The following is a 23,405-nucleotide window of genomic DNA, read 5'->3' as shown; positions in this document are numbered from 1 at the left end:
CTTCCATTTTCTTCATGTGTGTTTGTAGGGATATTAATTCTCCTCTTACTACAGCTTTCATGGCTTCCCAGAGATTTTGGTAAGATGTTTCTTCATTTTCATTTGTTTCCAGGTATCTTTTGATCCTCTGTTTTGATTTCATCATTGACCCAGGAGTTGTTAGCATCATGCTGTTTAGTGTCCATGTCTTTGTGGGGTTTGGGGGGACCTTGTTGGTGTTAATGTTTATTTTTATTCCACTGTGGTCCGAGAATGTGTATGGTAAAATTTCAGTCCTTTTAAATTTGTTTATGCTTGATTTATGGTCAATATGGTTGATCTTAGAGTACATTCCATGCGGTGATGAGTAGAATGTGTATTCTGTGGTCTTTGGATGGAAGGTTCTGTAGATATCAATTAAGTCCATTTGATCAAGAGTCACACTGAGGTTTCAGATCTCATTGCTGATTTTTTGTCCTGATGATCTGTCTAGGGTTGTGAGTGGAGTATTAAAGTTCCCAGCCATGGTGGTATTGGAGTCGATGTCTTTTTTTAGTTTACCTAGGAGCTGCTTTATGAAAGTCAGTGCTTCTATGTTGGGTGCTTGTATGTTTAGGATGGCTATTTCCTGTTGATGGATTGAACTTTTTATCATTATGTAGTGGCCTTCTATATCTTTTTTAATTTTTGATAGCTTAAAGGATATTTTGTCTGAGATTAAGATCGCGACTCCTTCTTTCTTTTGTGTTCCGTTCGCCTGAAAATTTGTTTCCCATCCTCTTACTTTGAGTCTGTGAGTGTCCTTTCTAGTGAAGTGAGTCGCTTGAAGGCAATAGATTATTGCCTGGATATATTTTATCCATTTTGTCATTCTATGTCTTTTCAGTGGTGCATTTAGTCTGTTCACATTCAAACTAATTATTAAAATGTGAGAGTTGATCCCTATCATAATGTTCTTACAGAGCTGTTTTTCTTCCTGTTTCTGTGTTGTCTTTCTTTTGGTTTTAGAGTTGGATCGTGTGTGTTATTAATCTTTTGCCTGTACTCTTGTAAAGAACATTGTTATTCTTTTTTCCTTTTCTTCTGTATTCAATACTTTCTTAAGTGTTTCTTGTAGAGGTGGTCTGTTGGCAGCGTAGGTTCTTAGGGATTGGATATCTGGGAGAGATTTCAATTCTCCTTCACTGATGAAGCTTAGCTTGGCTGGGTAGGTTATTCTCGGTTGAAATTGTTTATCTTTTAGAACTTTGAATATAGGGCTCCAAGCTCTCCTAGCCTGCAGTGTTTCTGTAGGTAAATCTGCTGCTATTCTAATTTGTCTTCCATGGTAGGTGATCTGACCTTTTTCTCTTGCTGCCTTTATGATTTTTTCTTTTATACCTACTTTGTTTAGGTGAATTATTATGTGTCTTGGAGTTGGTTTTCTCATTTGTTGTCTTGCTGGGGTTCTCTGAATCTCTTGTGTTTGAATTTTTTCATCATTGATGAGATGAGGGAAGTTTTCTTGAATGATTTCATGAAATGTTTGTTCCAGTGTGGCCTCTGTTTCTCTCTCAGAAAGGCCAATTACTCTTAGGTTCGGTCTCTTGAGGTGATCATTCATCTCTTGAAGGTCTTTTTCTGTCTTTCTGAGCTTCTTTTCTATGCTTTTGACAGTTTGGGTTAGTATTGTGTTTTGGTCTTCGAGCTCTGAGATTCTTTCTTCTGCTTGGCTAATTCTGCTTTCCATGCTTATTAGTTTGTTATTTATTTCCATCACAGTATTCGTTACTGCTGTTATTTCTGACATTAGCTCCTTCCTATTTTCCTCTTGTCTCTCCTCAATTTTTTATATTCTCTCTATTAATGTTTTGATGTCTGGGTTTTTTGCATGTGACCAGTCATTCTGGGGACTCTTTATTGTTTGTGTTCCAGTTTGTCTTCTCAGTGTCTGATCTCCTAGCAGTCTCGGTGAGACCTATATTCTTCTTTTGGTTTTTCTTCATTTGTGTGGTTTTTTTCCCTCCCTACTTTTTCCTTTCCTCCTTGTCACTGTCTTCGTTAATTCTGTTATTCATGGGTAGAGAGATTGCTTTTACTTCTGTTTGTTCAATCTCCTATTCTTATCTATGCCCTCTTACTTTGTTCAGTTCTGGAGTTGCACTGTAGGTTGGGAGTTGTCCTTTTTGCAGTTTTGAGATTTACTTAAGGAGGGAGCTGTGATTCAAAATCTATCTGCAGGTCCTGGTATCCACCGAAAGGTGTATGAATACTCTGAAACCCACTTCCCATGGCCTTGGAATCTGTCCATGCAGTGGGGCTGTAGGTTTACTCCCTGAAATAAAATGAGGTTAGCAGAGGGAAGAGAATGGAGCAGATAGTGGGGGGGAAGAAGCGGGTGGAGAGAGAGAGGAGTAAGGGGGGAAACAGATGAGTGTATCAACAAATGGAGAGAGAGACCTAAACTGAAACAGATAAAAACAGACTAACCAGCTCCCAAATAAAAAAAATTAAAACATACAATGATGCTAACATACAAGCTAACCAACCACCTTATTGGTGTGCTGTTCCTCTATACAAAGATATGGTTTACAGAGAGGAGAAAAGAGAAGAAAAGGAAGAGAAAAAAAAGCAACAAAACAATAGGAATAGAATCAAGTCATTAAACTAACAGAACCAATCGAGCACACTCTGAGACTTTTTGTTTAAGTCCAATGTCCTTTCAGCTCTGATTTCTAGCTGTCTTCTCAAGCTGGTAACTTAGTTCACAGTTAGGGTCAGTTGCCCCTGGCCTGCTGTGAAGGACAGTTCAGATCACCCTCAGTTCACCACTCAAATCTGACCTTGTGTCTGTTTTTCAAGCTTGTTTTTCCCGTTTTGGTGTTGTTACCTTGAATCGCCAGCAGGTGGTGCTGTCTCAGCTGCTTGCCCCAGAGGGGGTGGAGCCAGACAGCAGCTGGACAGAGGCTGGAGATGGAAGCCTGCCTCAGGGCACATGGCAGGAGACCCACTGCCAGCAGGATGTCAAGGTGGCAGCAAAGGTGGCAGCAATCCCAGCAGATCTTGCCTGCAGGGGCTTCAAGGACTGAAGTCGTGGATCACCTCAGACATGGGTGGCGTGATACTCTATGGCTGCCATGGAGGCCCTGGCAGCCCCAGGCGGCTGCTGTGTCTGCGGCTGCAGTGGCTGTCCAGACCGCTGCAATGCCCCAGTGGTGGTAATGGCCGAGCTCCATGTGAAAAGCAGGCTGTGGATGTTGGAATCTGCAGCCCATGGGGAGAGAGCCAGAGACCCTCTGCATTCTCCTTTGCAGAGGGTCTCATAGACCAGGCTGCCCCATCACCATCTTGCTGGAAGTCTCTTTTGTTGTTTTATTAGCAGTGGCCTTTCTTACTGGGGTTAGGTGGTAGCTCAGTGTGGCTTTAATTTGCTTTTCTCTGATGATTAGCGAGGCTGAGCACTTTTTCACGTGTCTGTTGGCTGTCCATATATCTTCTTTTGAGAAGTGTCTATTCATGTATTTTGCCTACATTTTAATGGTGCTGTTTGTTTTTTCCTTTTGACACATTTGAATTCCTTGTAAATCTTAGATGTTAAACAAAGGCCTTTGTCAAATATACAGTTGGCAAACATTTTTTCTCATTCAGTGGGCTGTCTCCTCATTCTCTTTATGGCTTCTTTTGCTTTGCATAAATTTTGCAGTTTGATGAGGTCCCACTTGTCTAACTTATCTCTTTGGCATGGACACTTAAGGTTTTGATCAGGAATTGGTTGCCAGTTCCAATTTCCATAAGAGTTTCCTGCATTTTCTAAGGTTCTTATAGTTTGAGGTTTTACGTTTAGGTCTTTGATCCATTTAGAGTTAATTTTTGTGTGGTGACAAGTAGGAGTCCTGTTTCAATATCCTGCATGTGATCAGTCAGTTTTCCCAGCATCATTTGTGAATAGGTTCTCCTCTCCCCAGTGGTTGTTGTTGGAGGTTTAGTCAAAGTCTAGTTGGTTGATAAATTGAGGTTTTGCTTCCAGAATCTCTATCTTGTACCATTGGTCCATATACCTGTTCTTGTACCAATACCAGGCTGTTTTGATTATTGTAGCCTTATAGTAAAGTTTCAAGTCTGGAAGTATGATACCTCCTGCTTTGTTTCTTTTGATAAGGATTGCTTTGGCTATTCATGGTCATTTATGTTTCCATATGAATTTCTGTATTGTTATTTCCAGGTCTGAGAAGAATGATGTTGGTAAATTAATGGGTATTGCATTGAATCTGTAGATTGCCTTCTGTAGGCTGGGCATCTTAAATTAACAATGTTGATTCTTTCTATCCATGAGCATGGAATATTTTTCCACTTGTTTGTATTTTCTTGGATTTCTTTGAGCAGGGTTTTGTAGTTCTCACTGTAAAAGTCTTTCACTTCTCTGTTTAGGAAGATGCTGAGGTATTTCTTTTTCTTTTGTTTGGTTTTTTTTTTTGTGGCTATTGTGAATGGGATTGGGATTTTTATTTGGTTCTCTGCCTGCTTGTTGTTGGTACATAAGAATGTGACAGTCTTTTGCACATTTATTTTGTACCCTGAGACTTTGCCAAAGTCCTTTATGAGTGCAAGCAGATTTTTGACAGATTCTTTTGGATTTTCGAGGTATAGGATCATATCATCAGCAAAGAGGGATGACTTGACTTCCTCTTCCTATTTGGATACACCTGATTAGCTTGGATTATATTAATTTGGACAAAGGCACATTCAATTCTGTTTGATGTTTTTTAATGTTGAGTAAATAAATTCCTTTAGATATAAAACCAAGAAATAGTGAATCAAATCACTTGAAGCTGGTTGAAATGAGTAATAATATATTTCAAGGTGGCCATAGTAAACTTTTCTGACTGAAACAGAGAATCACAGAAGCAACAAGTTGTTTTGTTGTTTTTGTTGTTAACACCCCCACTCATGTGCTTCCTTTGTTTTCTTGTTCCAGCCACAAAATTTGAAAAGGCACATGGCTACTACAGCAAGCAGAAGTTGCAAAAAACAAACTAGTTCCACAGAGTCTAGTTAATCCAAGAGGCCAGTTATATTCTAGCAGTAGACAGTGTCTGGGCCCTTAAAGCACTCTGATTCCACAGTGGTAGTCACAAAGGAATATGAAAGAATAAGTAGTACTTTAGATATGTCCCAGGGATTATAGTAGCAGAGGTGAGAGAAAATCTGGGTTTCTCTTTAAAGCGGAATGAGGAGACCCAAAGGTAAATTCAACAGTGAAAATACTTACTGAAGCAGTCATCATCAGATCCTGTTTCAAAGCACTGCACTTCTACAATAGTCCATTGTTCACTGTGCCCCGACAATTATTTGAAGTAGGTGCTAGTTTATTCCACCTGTGATGGTTAAATAACCCATGGTCAAAGAAGAATGACACAGGTAATTAGAAAATATTATGAACTGAGTAAGAATGAAAAGACGAGGTATCAAAATGTATGGGATGCCACTAAAAAAGTACTTCTAAAGAAAAGTACTTTCTAAAGAAACATAAAGTTTTAAATATACCAGAAAAGAAGAAATTTCTCAAATCAGCAACCTAAACTTTCATCTTAAAAGGAAAAAATTTAAAATAAGATCAATTAAACCCAACATAAGTAGAACAAAAAGAAATAAAGTTAAGAAAAAAATTGATAAATTGAAATACATAAAAAATAAAAATCAATTAAAAGCAGATTCTTTGTAGATTGGCATAATAGATCAATGAGTAGTTTGATCAAGAAAAATTAGAAAGAGAGAAGACACAAATAAGCAAGATCAGAAATGAATCGGTACACACTCCCCAGATACTAAAAAATAATAAAGGAACAACAGTATGAACAATTTCATAGCAATGCATTTGTCAGCTTAAATGAAATGGACAAATTACTTAAAAGGCAAAAATTACCAACACTGACTCAAGGAGAAATAGGAAATCTGAATGGCCCCATATCAGTACAGAAATTACATATGTAATATTAAAATTATATGAAAATCTCACAAAGAAAACTCTAGGTCCAGGTGTATTCACTGTGAATTCTACCAAATATTTAAGGAAATAATAAAATCACTCTATCTCAGCAAGTAAAGGAGAAGAGTATGCTTTCTGACTCATTTTAGGAGGCCAGCATCACCCCCATATCAAAAGTATAGAATCTACATAGAAGCAGAGAGTAGAATAGTGGTTATCAGAAGGTGGGAAGGGTAGGGAGGAGGGAGGATAGGGAGAGGGTGGTTAACAGATACAAAATTACAGCTAGATAGGAGAAATAAATTAGTGTTCTATAGCACAATAGGGTGACTATAGTTAATGATAATGTATTACACATATATATAAAGCTTTATATATATAGCGCTTTTTTTTGAGTCAGATTCTCACTCTGTCACTCAGGCACACTCACAGCCACCGCAGCCTGCTGGGCTCAGGTGATCCTGCCACCTCAGCCTTCCAAGTAGTCAGAACTACGGGCGAGTGCTACCATGCCCGGCTAATCTTCTGATATATTGTAGAGACAAGATTTCACCAATTTGCCCAGGCTGGTCTCGAATCCCTGGACTCAGGCAATCCTCTTGCCTCGGCCTTCCAAAGTGCTGGGATTGCAGGCTTGAGCCACCATGCCCAGCCTTGTATTGTATATTTTTACATAGCTAGAAGGGTGGATTTCAAATGTTTCTGCAAAGAAATTATAAATATTTGAGGTGATGGATATGCTAATAATCCTGATTTGATCATTGCATAATGTATACATGTATTGAAATATGTCTCTGTATCCAGAAATATGTACAATTATTACATGCCAATTAAAAATAAAATTCTTGAAAAGTGCAGAGTCTAGAATCAGGCTACCCAGATTCTAATTCCAGTTCTGTCTCCATTAGCTGTGCAACCTTGGGCAAAGCAACGAAGTCTGTGCCTCACTTTCCCTCTGTAAAATTGACATAATAATGTGTACCTCAGAAAAATTTATAAGAATTAAATGAATTATTATGTGAAAAGTACCTAGAACAATGACTGGCATACAGTCAGCATTCCATATATCATATATGTTAGCTACTTTTAGCTATTTTCTTGTTTATTTCTCTTTATCATTAATAAATTTATTCTCTTCACTTTTCCTTCCCAGTAGCCTATCAGATGTGCCCACAAAGGATAATAGAAAAGCAGGATTTTCTCAGCAAGTAGGAAGAAAGCACAAAAAGTAAGGCAAAAAGAACATTACCACAGAGAACTGTCACAGGCTAATGACAGAACTTACTTTTCCTGCTTTCTTTTTCTCACTAACAGTGAGAATTTGATGTATGCTCTAAAGAAGTGTTTGTGTGCTTCCCATTGCGCATTTCTCAAATATAAATTTTTATTGGAGCTCTCTTGTTCCTTCTCCACCCTTGTACTATACTGAAAGCTTTGAGTTCCTGATAATGATGTGTCTAGAATTCACCCCTACTGCTTATTGATTCTAGGCCCATAAAAAGCTTTGGATCCCAACACAGTCTAGATGAAGTATAAGAAATACTGCAACTAGCAATGGTAAGTCTACAGAAAGGCATGTCTTGCTAATTCATATTGACAAAAGACTGGGAAGCATGTAGAAAAATAGATTCCAAGGATACTTAAACCAAGAGATACAGAATATATGACTCAACAGGACCAAATCCATTGGCATAGCTACATCCACTTGGCATTTTACATTTACTATTTTGACTTCAGTGCCTGAAGTGGTGTTAATAATATGTTGGATTAGATAAATTAAGCCTAGATTAAATAGGTGGCTTACAATTAATGAGGTCAAAATGTCAGAACTTTCCTGGAATATTCTAGAAGTCTTAAGGCTCAGGACAACAAGTAAATTGAAATGGATCTATTCTGTTTAATCTGCTCTGCCACTTCCAAACCAGTCCTTCAGGAGGACCAAAAGAACAATATCTTCACCCAGGTATTAACTGCATTGGAGAGAGGAATGGTAATATCCTTGGAAAAGCCCAGTGGTGGCTATCTTCTGTAGGCCAGAATGTAATATTACAGGGAAAAACTAAAGAAGATGGGCATGACTCCGGTTGTATGGCCACAGCAGTGAGTCAGGAGATAGCAGTGCCTTTAGGGTAGGTGTCCATCCATCCCTTGGCACAGGTTGCAGTCTGGGCCTCCTAGCAGATTGATCAAGTTAGGGTAGGAGGGAAAAGGAGAGATTCTGGGAAGCCATATCTACACTTGGGTCCTTCACTGTGCTTGTTCCACTCCAGACACTTCCATGTCTTCAATTTCCTGGATTGCTAAAAGGCAGCTAAGAAAAGATCCTTGAGGAGATATAAGTAGATCATGTATAGCATCAGACAGGATGTCCTACCAGTCTACCAGTGGGATGGTAAACAGCACACTGGTGAAATCTGGCTTTTGGGAGACCTGTCCCAGTCCTTTATTGTCTCTACACTCTGCAGGTGACATGGTGCAGGGAATAGCCGCAGGATACTTTGCTAGGAGGCCCAGCAAATGATTTTCTGCGTCATAGAGGGTGTTGTAGTGTCTTACTGGAGGGATATCTAGTATCTGGAAATCCAAAAGTAAACATTATCATTCCTCCAATGTTTTAACCGTGTACATGAGCCAATACCTCTGCTTTAGCATATAAATCACCAGTTGACTCTGGGGTCTTGGTGGGGTAGAATGAGTTAGCAACTACCCAGAGGACACCTACCTCATCAGACAACCCATTTGGCTACTTAAATGTCATAGAAGTGGACATGGTTTTGGGTTCCTCCTAGGTCTAATCATCCGGATGGTCTGAGTTCTCTCCTTATAGTCCCTTTATCTCATACACTAAGCACTTGGCCTGGCCACCACAGGGAGGGGCTCTCACGTCCTAATTTTTTTTATTCCTAAAACATACCTGGGATACCATCAAGGTTATTCAGTTTTGCTCCTTGGTTTAATGCCTTCCAAGAGGCAGCCTCACTATGGACGCCCACACAGCAGTTCTTGTCAGCACACCTGGTCTGACTTAAGGTTATCACCTTCATGGGAGCAGGAGTTGGGGGGTGATCATGAGAGCCACACACTTTATGCTTCCCCCTTTCTGTCCTACATAGTGCCCTAACAACATTCTCTGTCTCATACTGTGTAGTGCTGACAAAATATTGTATCTCCTGGTTATATGATACCTATATTGCTCTGGGTATAGGAAGTAGATTTATGTGGCCTTACTTTATCTAGAATTATTTGCACATTTCACCAGAGGACCAAAGTAGTAGTTTTACCTGTGGTCCCAGTTAACTCTTTCCCTTCTGCCCTCACCTCCTATGCAACTCCCTGTAACGCCCTATTAACTGCCACGGAATATTGGCAATCTGTATCTTGACATTCTCAACAAATTTATTGCTTAAGAAACTTGAACTTCAAAAGACTAGTTCCTGCAACCAGTTGGTAATTATCCAGCCCAGTCCTTGAAGCTAATCATACTGCCCTCTTTGGGCTCTAACCCACTTCCAGGTTAGGTCTTTGTTCTGTAATACTGTGGTATGTTGGGCCAGCCCTGCTTTTTGTGCCAATTGTTGAGCACACGGTGTCAAATGATCAGGCATTGAATACACCAGGGCTGTGATAAAGCTCCTAAGAAAGAAATAACAGGTGTGCAGGTCCCTCATTGCCTCTCACATCCTGGGCTAGAACCCCAGCATCTAGAAGGCCAGACTCTAGAATGAGGACAAGCAACCTAGCTCCTATACTGTGGGGATTTGATTGAGGAAACACTAGCCCCCTCCCTGGCATAATCAGGGTTCTTGGTCTACGTTTTATGGTTGCAGATGGAAGACTGGTGGCTTCATCTATCACCTCAAAGCTCAACCAGCATGGAGTTTTTAAACACTTGGTTGGAGTTGATTTGATTTCTACAGAGTTCAGCAAAAGCTCAACTCTCCCTTTGAGAGGACAGCCTACAAGAAATCAATCTCAGCCAAGTTTATTATAAATTCTAGCCCTTCTTTATTCCTTTGTATATTCCCAACATGCATATTTAAAGTTTCTTTCTGGTATGGCTCAGTTCCTTTCATTCATTTTGGTGGTCTGCTGGTTCTCTTTTCATTTTTATTTTAGAGTTGTGGGATACATGTGAAGATTGATTACATAAGTAAATTGTGTCCAGGTGAGGTTTGGGCTTCTAGTGAACCCTCTCTCCCCCTGGTAGTGAACCAGGGACCCAATGGGTAGTTGTTTGCCCCTTATCATCCTTCACTCTCTCCTTCTGCTAAGTAGTGCCCAGGGTTCTTGTCATAGATGATGGCACAATTCTGAGTTCTGCTCCAGATTGTGGAATATTTCCTTTTCCAATCTTATTCAGTTAACTCTGCTGGTATTGAGACCAGAAATTATAAAACTTGTTTACCAGCATAAATCCTAGGAAGACTACAGGTCAATTTGTTCTTGAACTGACAATACAGCCCACCTTATGATTTTGTAAGAGCATAGTTCTACCAACAGGAACTCTCATTCATTGCTGGTGGAAATGCAAAATGGTATAGCCACTCTGCAACTTGTTGTCAGTTTATTTTAAAAGTAAATATACACTTATCATACAACCCAGAAATCACACTCCTAGGCATTTATTCCAGAGAAATACAAAGGTGCACACATACACACACACACACACACACACACACACACACACACACATACACACACACACACACACACACACACACACATAAAACATAGCAGTTTTATTTGCAGTAGCCCCAAACTGGAAACAACCAAGATGTTCCACAAAGCAGAAGAGTTCAGAATATTGTACCAAATAAAACAAATGAAACAAACTATTAACATCTGCAAAAACTTGGATGGATCACAAGGGAATTTTGCTTAATGAAAAAAAGCAAATCTCAAAAGATCACGGGCTGGCCTATGTAACATTCTCAAAATGACAAAATTATAAAGATGAAAAATAATGTCAGTTTTCAAGAGTTGGGGCAATAGGTTGTGTGGGGGTCATCAGTGATTAAAGGAGTAGCCTAAGGGAGACCCCTGTGGCCATGGAATAGTGCTGTATCATGATTGTAGTGATGGTTAAACCAATCCACACATGTGATAAAATGGCATAGAACTGCATGAACATTGTACCAGTGTCATTATGTCATGTCAATATTATACTATAGTTACATAAATTGTAATCATTGGAGGAAACTGAGAGACGGCTTCACAGGACATCTCTGTACTATTTTTTTTTAACTCCCTGTGAATCTATAATTATTTTAAGATAAAAAGTTAAACAAAAAGAAATAAGCAATCTTAATAGCCCTGTGTCTATTTTTTGCATTGAATTTGAAGTTTAAAACCTTCCCACAAATAAAATCTTAGACCCAGATAGCTTCACTGGTGAATTAACAAATATTTAAGGAAGAATGAATACCAATTCTACACAAACTCTCTCAGGAAGTAGAAAAGAAGTGATTATAGCCCAACTCATTTCATGAGTCTAGCATTATGCAGATACCCAAACCAAAATATTCAAAGAACAGAAAGCTAAGACCAGTCCTTCATGAACAGAGATGCAAAAACCCTAACCAAATCAAATCCAATAATATATAAAAAGGAAATACATCGTGACCAAGTAGATTTACCCAAGAAATGCAAGGTTAATTTAACATTCAAAAATCTATCAACTTAATTTACCATATTAACTGGAAAAACAAAAATGTATTCATCTCAATAAAACAAAAACACATCATTTGAGAAAATCCAATATCCAGTCCTGATAAAATTTCTCAGCAAAATAGAAATTAAGGAAAAGTTCTTGACTTGCTATAAGACATCTACAGCTAACATTATACTTAGTGGTGAAACACTGAGTGCTTTCCTCTCAGGGTTAAAAATAGTCTATTCAACAGTTCTGTTCAACATTTTCCTGGAGGTTCCAGTCAGTGCAATAAGGCACAAAAAAGAAATGAAGACATTGGTTGGAAAGATGTAAAATTGTCTTTATTCACAGACACTATGATCATTTTTATAAAAAAAAATGCAATGGAATCTACAAGAAAACTACTGGAGTCTGTTAATTTAGTGATGTTGCAGGATATAAGATTAAATACATATAAAATTGGGTTACATATACTTGCAATGAGCAATAAAATATTTTTAAAAATTAAAGTCTATGTACACTATAGCCTATTTGTACAAGGTGTTCTTCTGTACTACAGACTCTTGGTGTTCATGAAGGAAGGGGAAATGTGTTGATGACAGGGGTGTGCCTGTCATTTGTTTTGAGTACGGCATCTCCTCCCACCTAGCAGATCAGGACTCCCCCCCCCCCCAACACCCCAGAAAAATCTCATATCCTCACTGCCCCTCTCTGGCAGCAAATGCCTCCACTGTGTATTACTTGATTGGTTGTGGTGGAGGGGCAGCATGATTAAAAGGGGTGTACAGAAAAGAGATAGTATAGCAAGCCTGAGACTGATTATCTTCAGAGAGTCCTGCTTGGAAGGTTGGTCCTTGCCTAATATCAGGGAAGTTGGCCAGTAAAAAATTTTCTATACTGATACAAAACTTCCCTTAAATGATGTGAGCCATACTGTGCCTGAAGTCTAAAAACAATGTGGTTCATGCTCAACAACTACTTTCCTTCTTAGAGTCTAAGTAGAAGGTGTCTATGTGCACAGCTCCTAATAAAAAACGTTAGGCACTTAGTCTCTAATGAGTTTCCCCCGCACACAACACTTTGCATGTTTTGTCACAACCCATTGCTGGAATTTTAACTTCTAGGTAATTCCACTGGGAGAGGATTTCGAAAGCTTGCACCCAGTCTCCTCCAGACTTTGCCCATGTACACTTTCCCTTTGCTAATTTTGCTTTATACTTTTTATCATAAAAAAGATCAACTGTATTCTTAAAAACAACCATATTTTTAAGAACAACTATATTCTTAGTCCTGTGTGTCATTCTAGGGAATCGTCAACCTGGGGAGTGGTCTTGGGAACACCCACCACAAAGGCCAATCTTCATAACTACCCCAAATGCAGTGCCACAAACAACTATCATCTCCAATTTCCCTCATTCCTATGTCAGTCTCCTCTTCACTGGAAGAACATCTAGAGCCATTCTCATATTTTGCAACATTCTTCTCCTTTGTGCTTTGCTCAGTCTTCCATATTTCAAGAATTTCTCAAAATTTCTGGATCACTGAGGGCACATCTTGTTCTGCAGCAATGATGTGGATTTAACTTTTAAAAATATACTTCTCTATTATCTCTAGAGATCTGGAACGTAGGTAGTCAGGCAGACATTTTATTAGTTTACAACCCAGTTTTGTACTCCTATTGTTTATTTAGTAAAATGGAAGTAAAATAAATTTCACTAGGACTGTCAACCTATATTTGCATTTTGTTTGCTTTCCATTCAATTTAGCAAGTATTTATTTAGAGGTTAGCCCCAAGAAAAGCTAAGGTATACAAAATATATATGCATACATACATATTTAAATATGAGTATAGACATCCTATGTCTGCTTGATTTTGATTTATTTTAGATTAAATGTTTAATACCACATAACATTTTTTAACGCTAAAAACTGTAGTGTCAAAATAATTGGAATATAGAGAAACAAGCATAAAAGCAAGGTTAGTTATAGTTAAAGGTAGAACTGTTTATTAGAGATGAAAATATAAAATTCAGTTGTAGAAATACAAGCAACTCTGCAAATTCAGCTGAATTCATCACATATATTAACTGCAGATCCATTAGTAGGTGCTAGGTGATTTCAAGACATCAGACAATGCTTTTCAATGTCCTTACAAATTAGGTCTGATCTGGAAAAGTATTATTAACCCCTCAAAATCAAGTAATTATGATAGGTTATATTATTATTTTAAAAATCTAAGAAAATAATACCATCTCTAGCTTAAATAAATAAATGTTGTCAAAAATATTCCAGTTAACTGATTGTAGTGCTCCTTATGGACTCCAAATCTAGACTGCCTATGTTGGAATCCAAACTCTACCACTTACGAATTGTGTGACATTGGGCAAGTGACTAAACTGCTCTTGGGCTCAGTTTCTTCATCAGTAAAATTGACTTAGTAACAGTGTTTACCTCATAGAGTAGTTGTGACAATTAAATGTATTAGCATAACCCAAATGCCTGAGTGCATGTAAATTTTTGTTATTATGATTATTATTATCGTTCACACTGGTGAAGAAAACAGGAAATATAGGTCACATGTCCATTCTATTTATTTACATTTGAGTGTCTTTGGGCAAGTCACCCATTAGCCTTCCTGGGTCTCAGTTTCCTCCTCTATGAGTTGAAGGAATGGATTTCATGACCTCAAAGATTGTACCTGATTCTAAAATTCCAAATATTTTGAGAAAAAGATTTTTTTTTTAATTTAGAAACACCCATTCTTTCCTCTAATTCTCCTCTGAGCACTTCAGCCTCAAATTAAGTCTTTATGGACCATATTATTAATATCACTCATTTGACACATATTTCTACATATGAATGTGTGTTCTTCACCCACCTCCCCTGGGCCAGATATAATAACTTTAGGAACAAAGGGCTACTCTTTCCTCTTCATGTATTGTAAATATTGATTCTTCATTCCATCCTAATGCATGTGTTGAACAGATGCCAAGCACTGTTCCAGTTAGGCATTGAAGGAAAGATAAACAAAACAAAATTCAGTATAGAAGACCAACCAATAATAAGTAATTATAATATATTGTGATAAATGTAATAATAAAGGATGGAGTGATCAAATGTGCTTAGATGGCTCATAAAAAATGTTTGTTTTGTTTTGTTTTTCAGAAGAAACATAAACTGGATATTGAAAGATAAGTAGCAATTCTCCAGATGGAACTAAAAATGGAATGAAATGGCTTCTTTGTTATAACATATCTCATACATCTACAACGGAGTTGTTGTATCAAGTTTTGATTTATTATTTTGAGACTGAAAGGCCTTGGTTTCCCTGAAGTGGACATCATTGATGTCAATTATCTGAAGTAGAGATCTGTCTTCAAATATCTTTCTCTTCAAATATCTTTCATGACCAACTCATCACCAAATCCTATATATTACCTTCTGCTTTTTTTACTTTAAAATATTTAGCTGACAAATAAAAACTGCATATGTTCAAGGTGTACAATATAATTGGTTATACGTATAGAGTGTGTACTGATTACCACAGTTGAATTAATTAACACGTTACCAGGTACCATTGTGTGTACGCATGTGTGTACAGTGAAGAAACTTAAAATTTGCTCTCTTATCAAATTTCAAGTGTACAGTACAGTATTAGCTACAGTCAGTATGTTCAACATTAGATCCCCGGTACATATTCATCTTACAATCAAAAGTTTATTCCATTTGACTACTGTCTCCCCGTTTTCCCTGTACCACAGACCCTGGCAACCACTGTTCTTCTACTCCTTCTATGAGTTCAACATTTTTAAATTCCACAGATAAGTAAGATTATATACTATTTGCCTTTCTGTGTCTGAATTATTTCAGGTGGCATGATGTCCTTCATATTCATCCATGTTGTTACAAATGGCAGGATTTCCTTTCTTTTTGATGACTGTATAAGAGTCCATTGTATATATTCCACATTTTCTTTATCCATTCATCTGTGATGGGTACTTAAATTGTCTGCATATCTTGGCTGTTGCAAGTAGTGCTTCAATGAACATAGGTTCTACTTAATTCTTAAATCTGTTTATTTCTCTATATCTGCACCAACGTCACCTTAGCCCAGGCCATCTTCTATCACCCAGGCTATTTCAATAATCTCCTAAACAGTCTTTCTCTATCTTCTGTTGCTTCCCTCCAATATATTTTTCAAACTGTAGCTAAAACAATTATTATTTGGGTTTTGTTTTAGTTTGTTTTTTTTTTTAATTGGAGTCTTACTCTATCGCCCAGGCTGGAGTGCAGTGGACACACTCACGGCCACCCCAGCGTCAACCTGCTGGGCTCTGATGATTCTTCCGTGTCAGCCTTCCAAGTAGCTGGAAATACAGGCACATGTTACCATGCCCCAGTTAATTTTTTGATTTATTGTAGAGTCAAGGTCTCGCTGAATTACCTGGGTTAGTCTCGAACCCACGGGCTCAGGCAATCCACTTGTCTCAGCCTCTCAAAGCGCTGGGATTACAGGCTGAGCCACTGAGCCTGGCCTAAAACAATTATTAAAGAATAATCGTGGCCCTTCTCCATCTTGAATAATTCAGACCAAAAGCCATTAGGTCAGGCTGGCAGAGAGTCAGAGTCCAACCAATGTGAGGGGAATGTTCATATAAGGGAAAAAGAGTGAGTCACTGTGTTTTGGAGCCCTTTCAGGGTGAAGTTGGTGTCCCTGCAAGACAGCCTGGCACAGGTTGGAACCTGAGTGGAGTGAGCAGAGCAACTGCTCAGGAGAGAGGTTCAGTAAGGTGTGGGAACCCAGGTGGGATAAGGACAGTAGTCGCATGGGGAAGTCAGCAATGGGAGATTAGGTACTTTTGGTGGAATTGAACAAACGAGAATATATATAAAGGATAACGGGAGCCAGCTTTCTCGTTGTCAGGGAGAAAAGCTACACATAAAGGAAAAATGCTAAAATAAGTAAATTCTGACTCTTGTGGCATTGCATTGCAACTGGAAATGTTGGGGTTAACTCATAGTTTTATATATATAATGTGGAAGTGTGTACATGTGTGTATGTATATGTATATCTGTTCCCACATTTGTCTACTGAGAAGGCCTGGGAGCAACAACATCCCCATAGCATAAGCATGCCTAGCACCTAGATCTTGCTATTAAATACCATTCTTCAAAAAAAACAAGGTTTCTCAGAGAAATGTCTGGCATTACAGTTGAGCCAGGAAAATTCCTGGAATGTCTTACTGGGCTCTAGAAAACAAGCAAATTCAAAGAATGATGGTATTTTCAAAAGAAAGAATTCCTATTGGTCAAATCTCGATGCACTTAAGCATCTAAATAAGTGATAGTTAACTCACTGAATAAGACAGGAATCCATGAATCCAGAATAATATAAATTAATGAATAAATTGAAAGTTTGATGAGGAATAGAATGTTGATAGTCTCAAAATACTTTCCCACAAAGCACATATTACAAAAAAGGAAAAATGCATCATTTCAGTGGAAGAGCATAGGAGAACAGACAACTCTATGTTGCGGTTATGTAGAATGTTCTTGTTAAAAAATAATTATACATACACACACACACACACACACACACACCACTGTTTGGGAGAATAATGATACAACAAGTTAGCAACTTACTCTCAAGTGGTTGAGGAAACAGAGTTATCTGTTCTATACATTCAATTTTTTTGGTAACTTTTATATACAGTTCCAACATTCCAGTGTTTAAACCCCTCTGTTGATACAGACACCTGCTAATGTCTGTTCATATTGTCACAACCCGTAGAGGGGGGTATGGGAAGTATTCCAGTGCTCCTGCAGGTACCCAGGTTCCAGAGAGTTAACAAAAGCTGTGCTTCCCCTTATCTCCTATGCACTCCCAGTAACTTCAAAGAATGCTTAACTTCCCTGCAGACTGTGCCCAATTAACTGAGATGTAAATCCCCATTTATTCCCTTTTCTTTTTTTATTTCTTTAAATTTTTATTACTCCCTTTTCTTAGTAGTCACTGGTTTGTATAATTTCTGTATCAATGTAATCATAAGTCTTGTGACTTGTATAACTTTTGCATATAACAACAGGTATGATGTAACACCGTATGATGTGTTAGGCCCTGTTAACTCTCTTTACTCTTTGGAAAGCTTGATTAACGCTTCCGCTGGGTGCGGGTGCTACTGATAAAAAGCTGTGAGATACCTCTGGTAACTGGCACCAGGAAATGTGGACCATAAAATGCTATTACTGACAAAATGTGGCTGTGACTTAGGTGCTATAAATGCTCTGCCAGTTGCGTAGTCAATGTATAGGTAACAATAACCCTGAACTTATAAAAGTAGACTATAAAACTTGAAGCGTGTGCAGAATCATTTTAAAGAGGCCAAAAGGTGACTCTGCTCCCTGGATTCAAATTCAGAAATAAAACTCTTTCTACCAATTCTCTGTCCCTTTGATTTATTGATTTATACAGTCAAAAATGGTAGAGCAGCCAAACATTAATCGGACCATTGCCCTATGGCTTACCATTGCTCTTAAGAAAATATCAAAATCCTTAAAATGAACTACATCTTGTCCCTGTCTACTTTTCCAGTCTCAGTTTGTTCTCTCTCCTTTGGGCATATTGTGTTTGTTCCTTAACCCACATGCTCTTTTGAAGCCCAAGTCCTTTGCGCTTGCTGCTCTTACCGCCTAAAATTTCCCCCACCCCACCCCCTCCTTTTTTTTTGCCCATGTACATTCAAAGTCTTCTTTATTTATTTTTTGTAAGACCTTTCACAAACTTTACCCCTAGGAGGAGGTTATTTCTTCATTCATTCTCCTAGCACTGTGTTTTCCCTTCCTAAGTATAGATTTGTTTGAACAATTGATTGATATGTCCTTTATTATCTACTTCTTGAAAGCAGAGTTATGTCTTTGCTCACCATAATACCCCAATGACCTACTCTAGAGAACAGTAAATAATTTTAATTAATAAATGAACTGTTTAAGGTCAATTAATCCACCTGTGACCCTGACTCCAACCTACTCGGTATCTGCAGCCTCTCTTTGTTGGCTCCCAATAAGCTTGAAACTTCAAGTCTTTCCAAGCCTAAGATATTTCCTCTCTTGAGCCTACATATTCTTCCAGTTACATTACAGTTTTTCTGCTTCTCTTCTGATTCAAACCTTCACAGAGAATTTATGTGCTACTTCCATTTCCTCAGCTTCTATTCAGTCTTGAGTCCACTGCAATCTATCTTGCAGCCTTATTATCCACCAAAATTGTGCTTGCTAAGAACTTCCCTTTAAGAAGAGTCTCCGGGAATACGCTCACTCAGGCCCCGCCCACTGGGTTTCCCCGTCGCCCTGGCAACGGGACCAGGAAGGGGCGGGCTCCGTCGTCCGCCAGCCCCGCCCACGGCCGACGCCAGACGTGTGGGTGCGGGGTAGCGAGCTGCGCTGGCTTCTGCTGGTCCCTCGGGTCCGGTTGGGAGCCGGAGCCGGATCCCTATCCCGCGCAGAAGGCCACGTCAACCCAAACCTACACCGCCCTCCCGTCCCGGCGCTGCCGCGCTCGCCGGGGACTCCCGGCTGCGTCCTCCACGCCCTTCCCACAATGCCCCGCGCAGGCCCCGCCCCGGGCTGCCGCGGAGACCGGCGTGAACCGCCGACAGGAGCTGGCCAGGCGCTGGTCGCCGTTGTACGGCTGGTACTCTGCGTCCCGCGCGCGGCAGCCCGGCAGTCGGAGAGTGGCTGTGTTTTTCTCCCGCACGCCCTGCGTGGGCTCGGTCAGGCGGGGTCTGCCGCCGGGACTTGAAGATGAGGGAGTAGTTGCTGGAAGCGACACCAAGGTGGGCACCAGCCGGGGGACAGGGCCCTCCGGGAAGGGAGGGGAGACATGCCTACGCGCCTGAACGTCGCTTGCCTCCGCGCCCCCATGACCAGTGTATTGTGTTCTCGCTCCCCATCTTCCTCCCTGTGACCCGCACCACCCTTCCCTTGCTTGCGACTCCCCTGTTACTCAGGCTCCCTCTCTCAGTCCGACCTGAGACTGCAGACACCAGCAACACTTGTCGGTCCGTCCCCTGCGTCTCCATCCTTCCCCTCGCCCCCTCTGGAGTGATGGCAGCAGAAAGCTGTTCCCACGCATTTACCTGCAGCCTCCACCTGTCCAGGTCCCGGGCAGCTCAGCCACACCCACGCTGATTGAGAACAGCCCAGGCCTGGGAACAGCTTATTCCAAAGTGGGGACGGAGAACATGTTCTCTTTTTTTTCTAATGACTATTTTCTAGTGTAGGTATTGATTAATTTTACACAGGTGTAGTTCTGTGGGATTAAAAAGTAGGTATTAGATATGAGCTGAAGACCATTCACGGGTAAGGAGAAAAATTTTACAGCACACCCTTAGCATCAAATGAATAAAGAAACTGAAGACGCTAGGAAAAGTTAGATTTTTTTTCAAAGCATTATGAGATCTTTGGGGCTAAAATATATGAGTCTAGATGTGATGAAGTAGTGATTGTTTTTAACCCTACAGAAGTGAGCATGTCTAAATAACAGATCTCCTTTGCAGTTTCTTTTCCTATTTCTGTTTGTACCAAACATGAACTTTGTAATAAAGTTACATTCTTAACAGTAATTATTATTCTAGGTCGGGCCGGTGGCTCACGCCTGTAATCCTAACACTTTGGAAAGCCAAAGCAGGAAGATTGCTTGCGCCGAGGAGTTTCAGTCAGCTGACCAACATAGCAAGAACTCATCTCAAAAATATATTTATTATTCTATTTTCATAATATGGTTTCTACTTAAATTCAGTGTAAGCACCTTCTGAGAAAACTCAGTGACTGCCATGTAGATTGTCTATCATGACAGTATCATTCACTGTCACTTTTGGCAAGGTTATGTGAAAAGTAAAGATCTTTTGGAAGAACCCTAGTCCCCCCAAAAGGCCATCTCCTAAGAAGTAGCCAAAAAAGGAGAGGCATTAAAAGGAAAACACTAAAACTGGGTAGAAAGAGGAAGAAAATATAGCTTTTTCCCACCCTTGTGTTCTAATGCTGATCAAAGGCCTTTTCTCATTGTCTACATTGCTGAGTGTGTGTGCAAGTGTCCTAGCTAGCTACTACCACTCATGACCTTTTGTCTATTATCTTGAGTGATTTCTCAGATCCAGCTACCTGGATATATAAACAGTGAAGGAAGTCCCCCCCCCAAAGAATAGAACCTGGGGTATTCACACTGGTTTGCCATTCAATGGAGGTTTTATTACTGACCATGTTGTTTGATAAATAAATTTTATTATTGCTGTTTAACAGCCTGGTTTCCTCTCTTTAGAGTCACATTTTTGGAGACAATTTTGTGATGCTTGATTCACCCTGGAAGTAATGTGGACAGAAGTTCTCAAATTTGCGTATTACGTCAACTGGAACCAGCAGTGTATCTTAATGTTCACTAAATCAGAACTTGCATAAGAAGGAGAATGGGAGTCTGGTTAAATAAAGATGACTATATCAGAGACTTGAAAAGAATCATTCTCTGTTTTCTGATAGTGTATATGGCCATTTTAGTAGGCACAGATCAGGATTTTTACAGTTTACTTGGAGTATCTAAAACTGCAAGCAGCAGAGAAATAAGACAAGCTTTCAAGAAATTGGCATTGAAGTTACATCCTGATAAAAACCCGGTAGGTAGAAATTTGTTTTTTAAAATATCTGACTACTGTGTTTTGGTATGTTTTGATATTATTTTAAATAAATGCTTAAAATATTTAACAATCACATCAAAATTATAATTCAACTTATATGCTAGAAATAGAAGAAGAATATTCTAGTTTAAAATCCCATGAAGGAATTGATGTACCAAAAATGCAGTTTCCTTTTACTTTGAAAACCAATTTCTAACAGTTCTATTAAAGACATTAATTCCCAAATAGTATCTATAAAGTAGTTTTCTTAGTAAGGTTAAGACCAAGTATTTTAGAACAGTAACAGAAAAAAAATTTCTTTAAAACTCAGAGGATATGACTTACTAAAAATGGTGATTATAGCTAATAATAGCATGTTCTAACTTTCACTGTTGTCTTCCGTGCACCAGTCCACAGACTAGAGTTAGAAAGTTTTATAAATTGAAAGTTGAGTGCAGCTGATTGATTACAATCATATTTTTGATTATGTATCCAATAATGTCATCTTCCAAAACTAAATTAGTTTTAATTTATATATTTTTATAATTTATTTAATTAATTATTTCTTAATGAGATTTGGTTCTTGTCATTAACAATAAGAAAGGCATAATTACGTTTAATTTTCTCTAAGCAGAATTTTTTAAATAGGATTATTTTATTTCACCGTATAAAGCTGAGCAATAGGAACAGTATTTCTTTAAAACTCTTGTTAGTTGCTTATCTTTCCCTGAGATCTACAGTCTGTTTGGATTTTTACTTTTTCAAATCTTTCTTTAAAATTTCAGTTATGATTTTTACGTTTCCATATGAAAGATGGTAGACTTTCTATCATCCAAGCATTAAATAGATGAAAGCATCCCTCAAAAACCAACTCTGTGAAACATAACAAAAAAGAAAGAAACATTTCCAATCCAATTTTGGACTGTTATTCTGATATTCTTATTTAATTATCTGATAAGTTGGGGCATATAATCTTTATAGTTAATATGTCAATTTTTGCCTCAAATAGAAGAACAACTTACAAATCTATTTATTTCTACTTGTTTTAGAAGTACTATAACGTTATTTACAAAATTAAGAATTTCAAAGAACTTGTCAGTTTTTACTCAGTTGTACTTTTTAGAAGGAATGACATATATACTTTTAGAAAGTCTGTTCTTGTATGTTACTTTTCTGGTTTTTTTTTTTTTTAAGATTATAGTTCCCTAGAAGATACTTTTTTATTTCAATTCATGATAACTCATATCACATTGTGCTACCCCTCCTTGTGCTGGTATCTAGTCTCCTAGAAATCTCTGAGCTAACTAAATGTGCATATAATTTCTGAAGAGGCTTGGATTGTGTTTCTGAAATAACTGTGCTGTATCTTATATTTCTTAATAGAATAACCCAAATGCACATGGTGACTTTTTAAAAATAAATAGAGCATATGAGGTACTCAAAGATGAAGATCTACGGAAAAAGTATGATAAATATGGAGAAAAGGGACTTGAGGATAATCAAGGAGGCCAGTATGAGAGTTGGAACTATTATCGTTATGATTTTGGTAAGGTGATATGATAATACTTACGAAATTGTTTTTATCTGAATAAAAGAAAATTTTGTTTCACCACTTAGCTTATATTTTTAATATATTTAAGAGATATCACCTAGTCACATATTGAACGTACCATGGGAATGGCATTCAAAAGGAAAGTCAGTTGGTATACAGAGATTAAAAGTATTTTGTTGGAAATACTTTCAAAATAAGGATTGCTAGCCGGGCTCGGTGGCTCAGCCTGTAATCCCGCACCTTGGGAGGCTGAGGTGAGTGAATTTGCCTGAGCCCGCGGGTTCGAGACCCGCCTGGGCAACTTGGTGAGACCTCATCTCTACACGAAATCAAAAAATTAGCTGGGTGTGGTAGTGCGCGCCTGTAGTTCCAGCTACTTGGAAGGCTGAGGCAGAAGGATCGCCGGAGCCCAGCAGGTTGAGGCTGCGGTGGCCGGGAGCGGCCACTGCACTCCAGTCTGGGTGACGGAGTGAGACTCCAACTCAAAAAAAAATAAAAAAATTAAAATAAAATAAAATAAGGATTGCTATTTAATAAAAAATGTATAATCATGAGCCACAAATAGGACAGTGGTCCCATAAGATTGTAATA

The 23,405-nt window shown here is 38.7% G+C and overlaps 1 protein-coding gene across 1 annotated transcript in view; it reads left to right on the top strand.

Annotated features, from left to right (window-relative positions):
* Positions 1 to 19,897: 19,897 nt before the first annotated feature.
* DNAJC10 (DnaJ heat shock protein family (Hsp40) member C10) overlaps positions 19,898 to 23,405 on the top strand; it is a 69,823-nt gene continuing 66,315 nt past the window's right edge. Inside the window, exons 1-3 of the mRNA XM_008057950.2 lie at positions 19,898 to 19,955; positions 21,129 to 21,262; positions 22,646 to 22,808. Coding sequence (XP_008056141.2) covers positions 21,134 to 21,262; positions 22,646 to 22,808 — 292 coding nt within the window. The 5' untranslated portion in view covers positions 19,898 to 19,955; positions 21,129 to 21,133. The remainder of the gene's footprint in view (positions 19,956 to 21,128; positions 21,263 to 22,645; positions 22,809 to 23,405) is intronic.

Source organism: Carlito syrichta, unplaced genomic scaffold (assembly GCF_000164805.1).
Source record: "Carlito syrichta isolate Samal-C Ts95f unplaced genomic scaffold, Tarsius_syrichta-2.0.1 Scaffold303167, whole genome shotgun sequence".
Classification (NCBI taxonomy): domain Eukaryota; kingdom Metazoa; phylum Chordata; class Mammalia; order Primates; family Tarsiidae; genus Carlito; species Carlito syrichta.
This window is presented reverse-complemented; position numbering and strand designations above follow the sequence as displayed.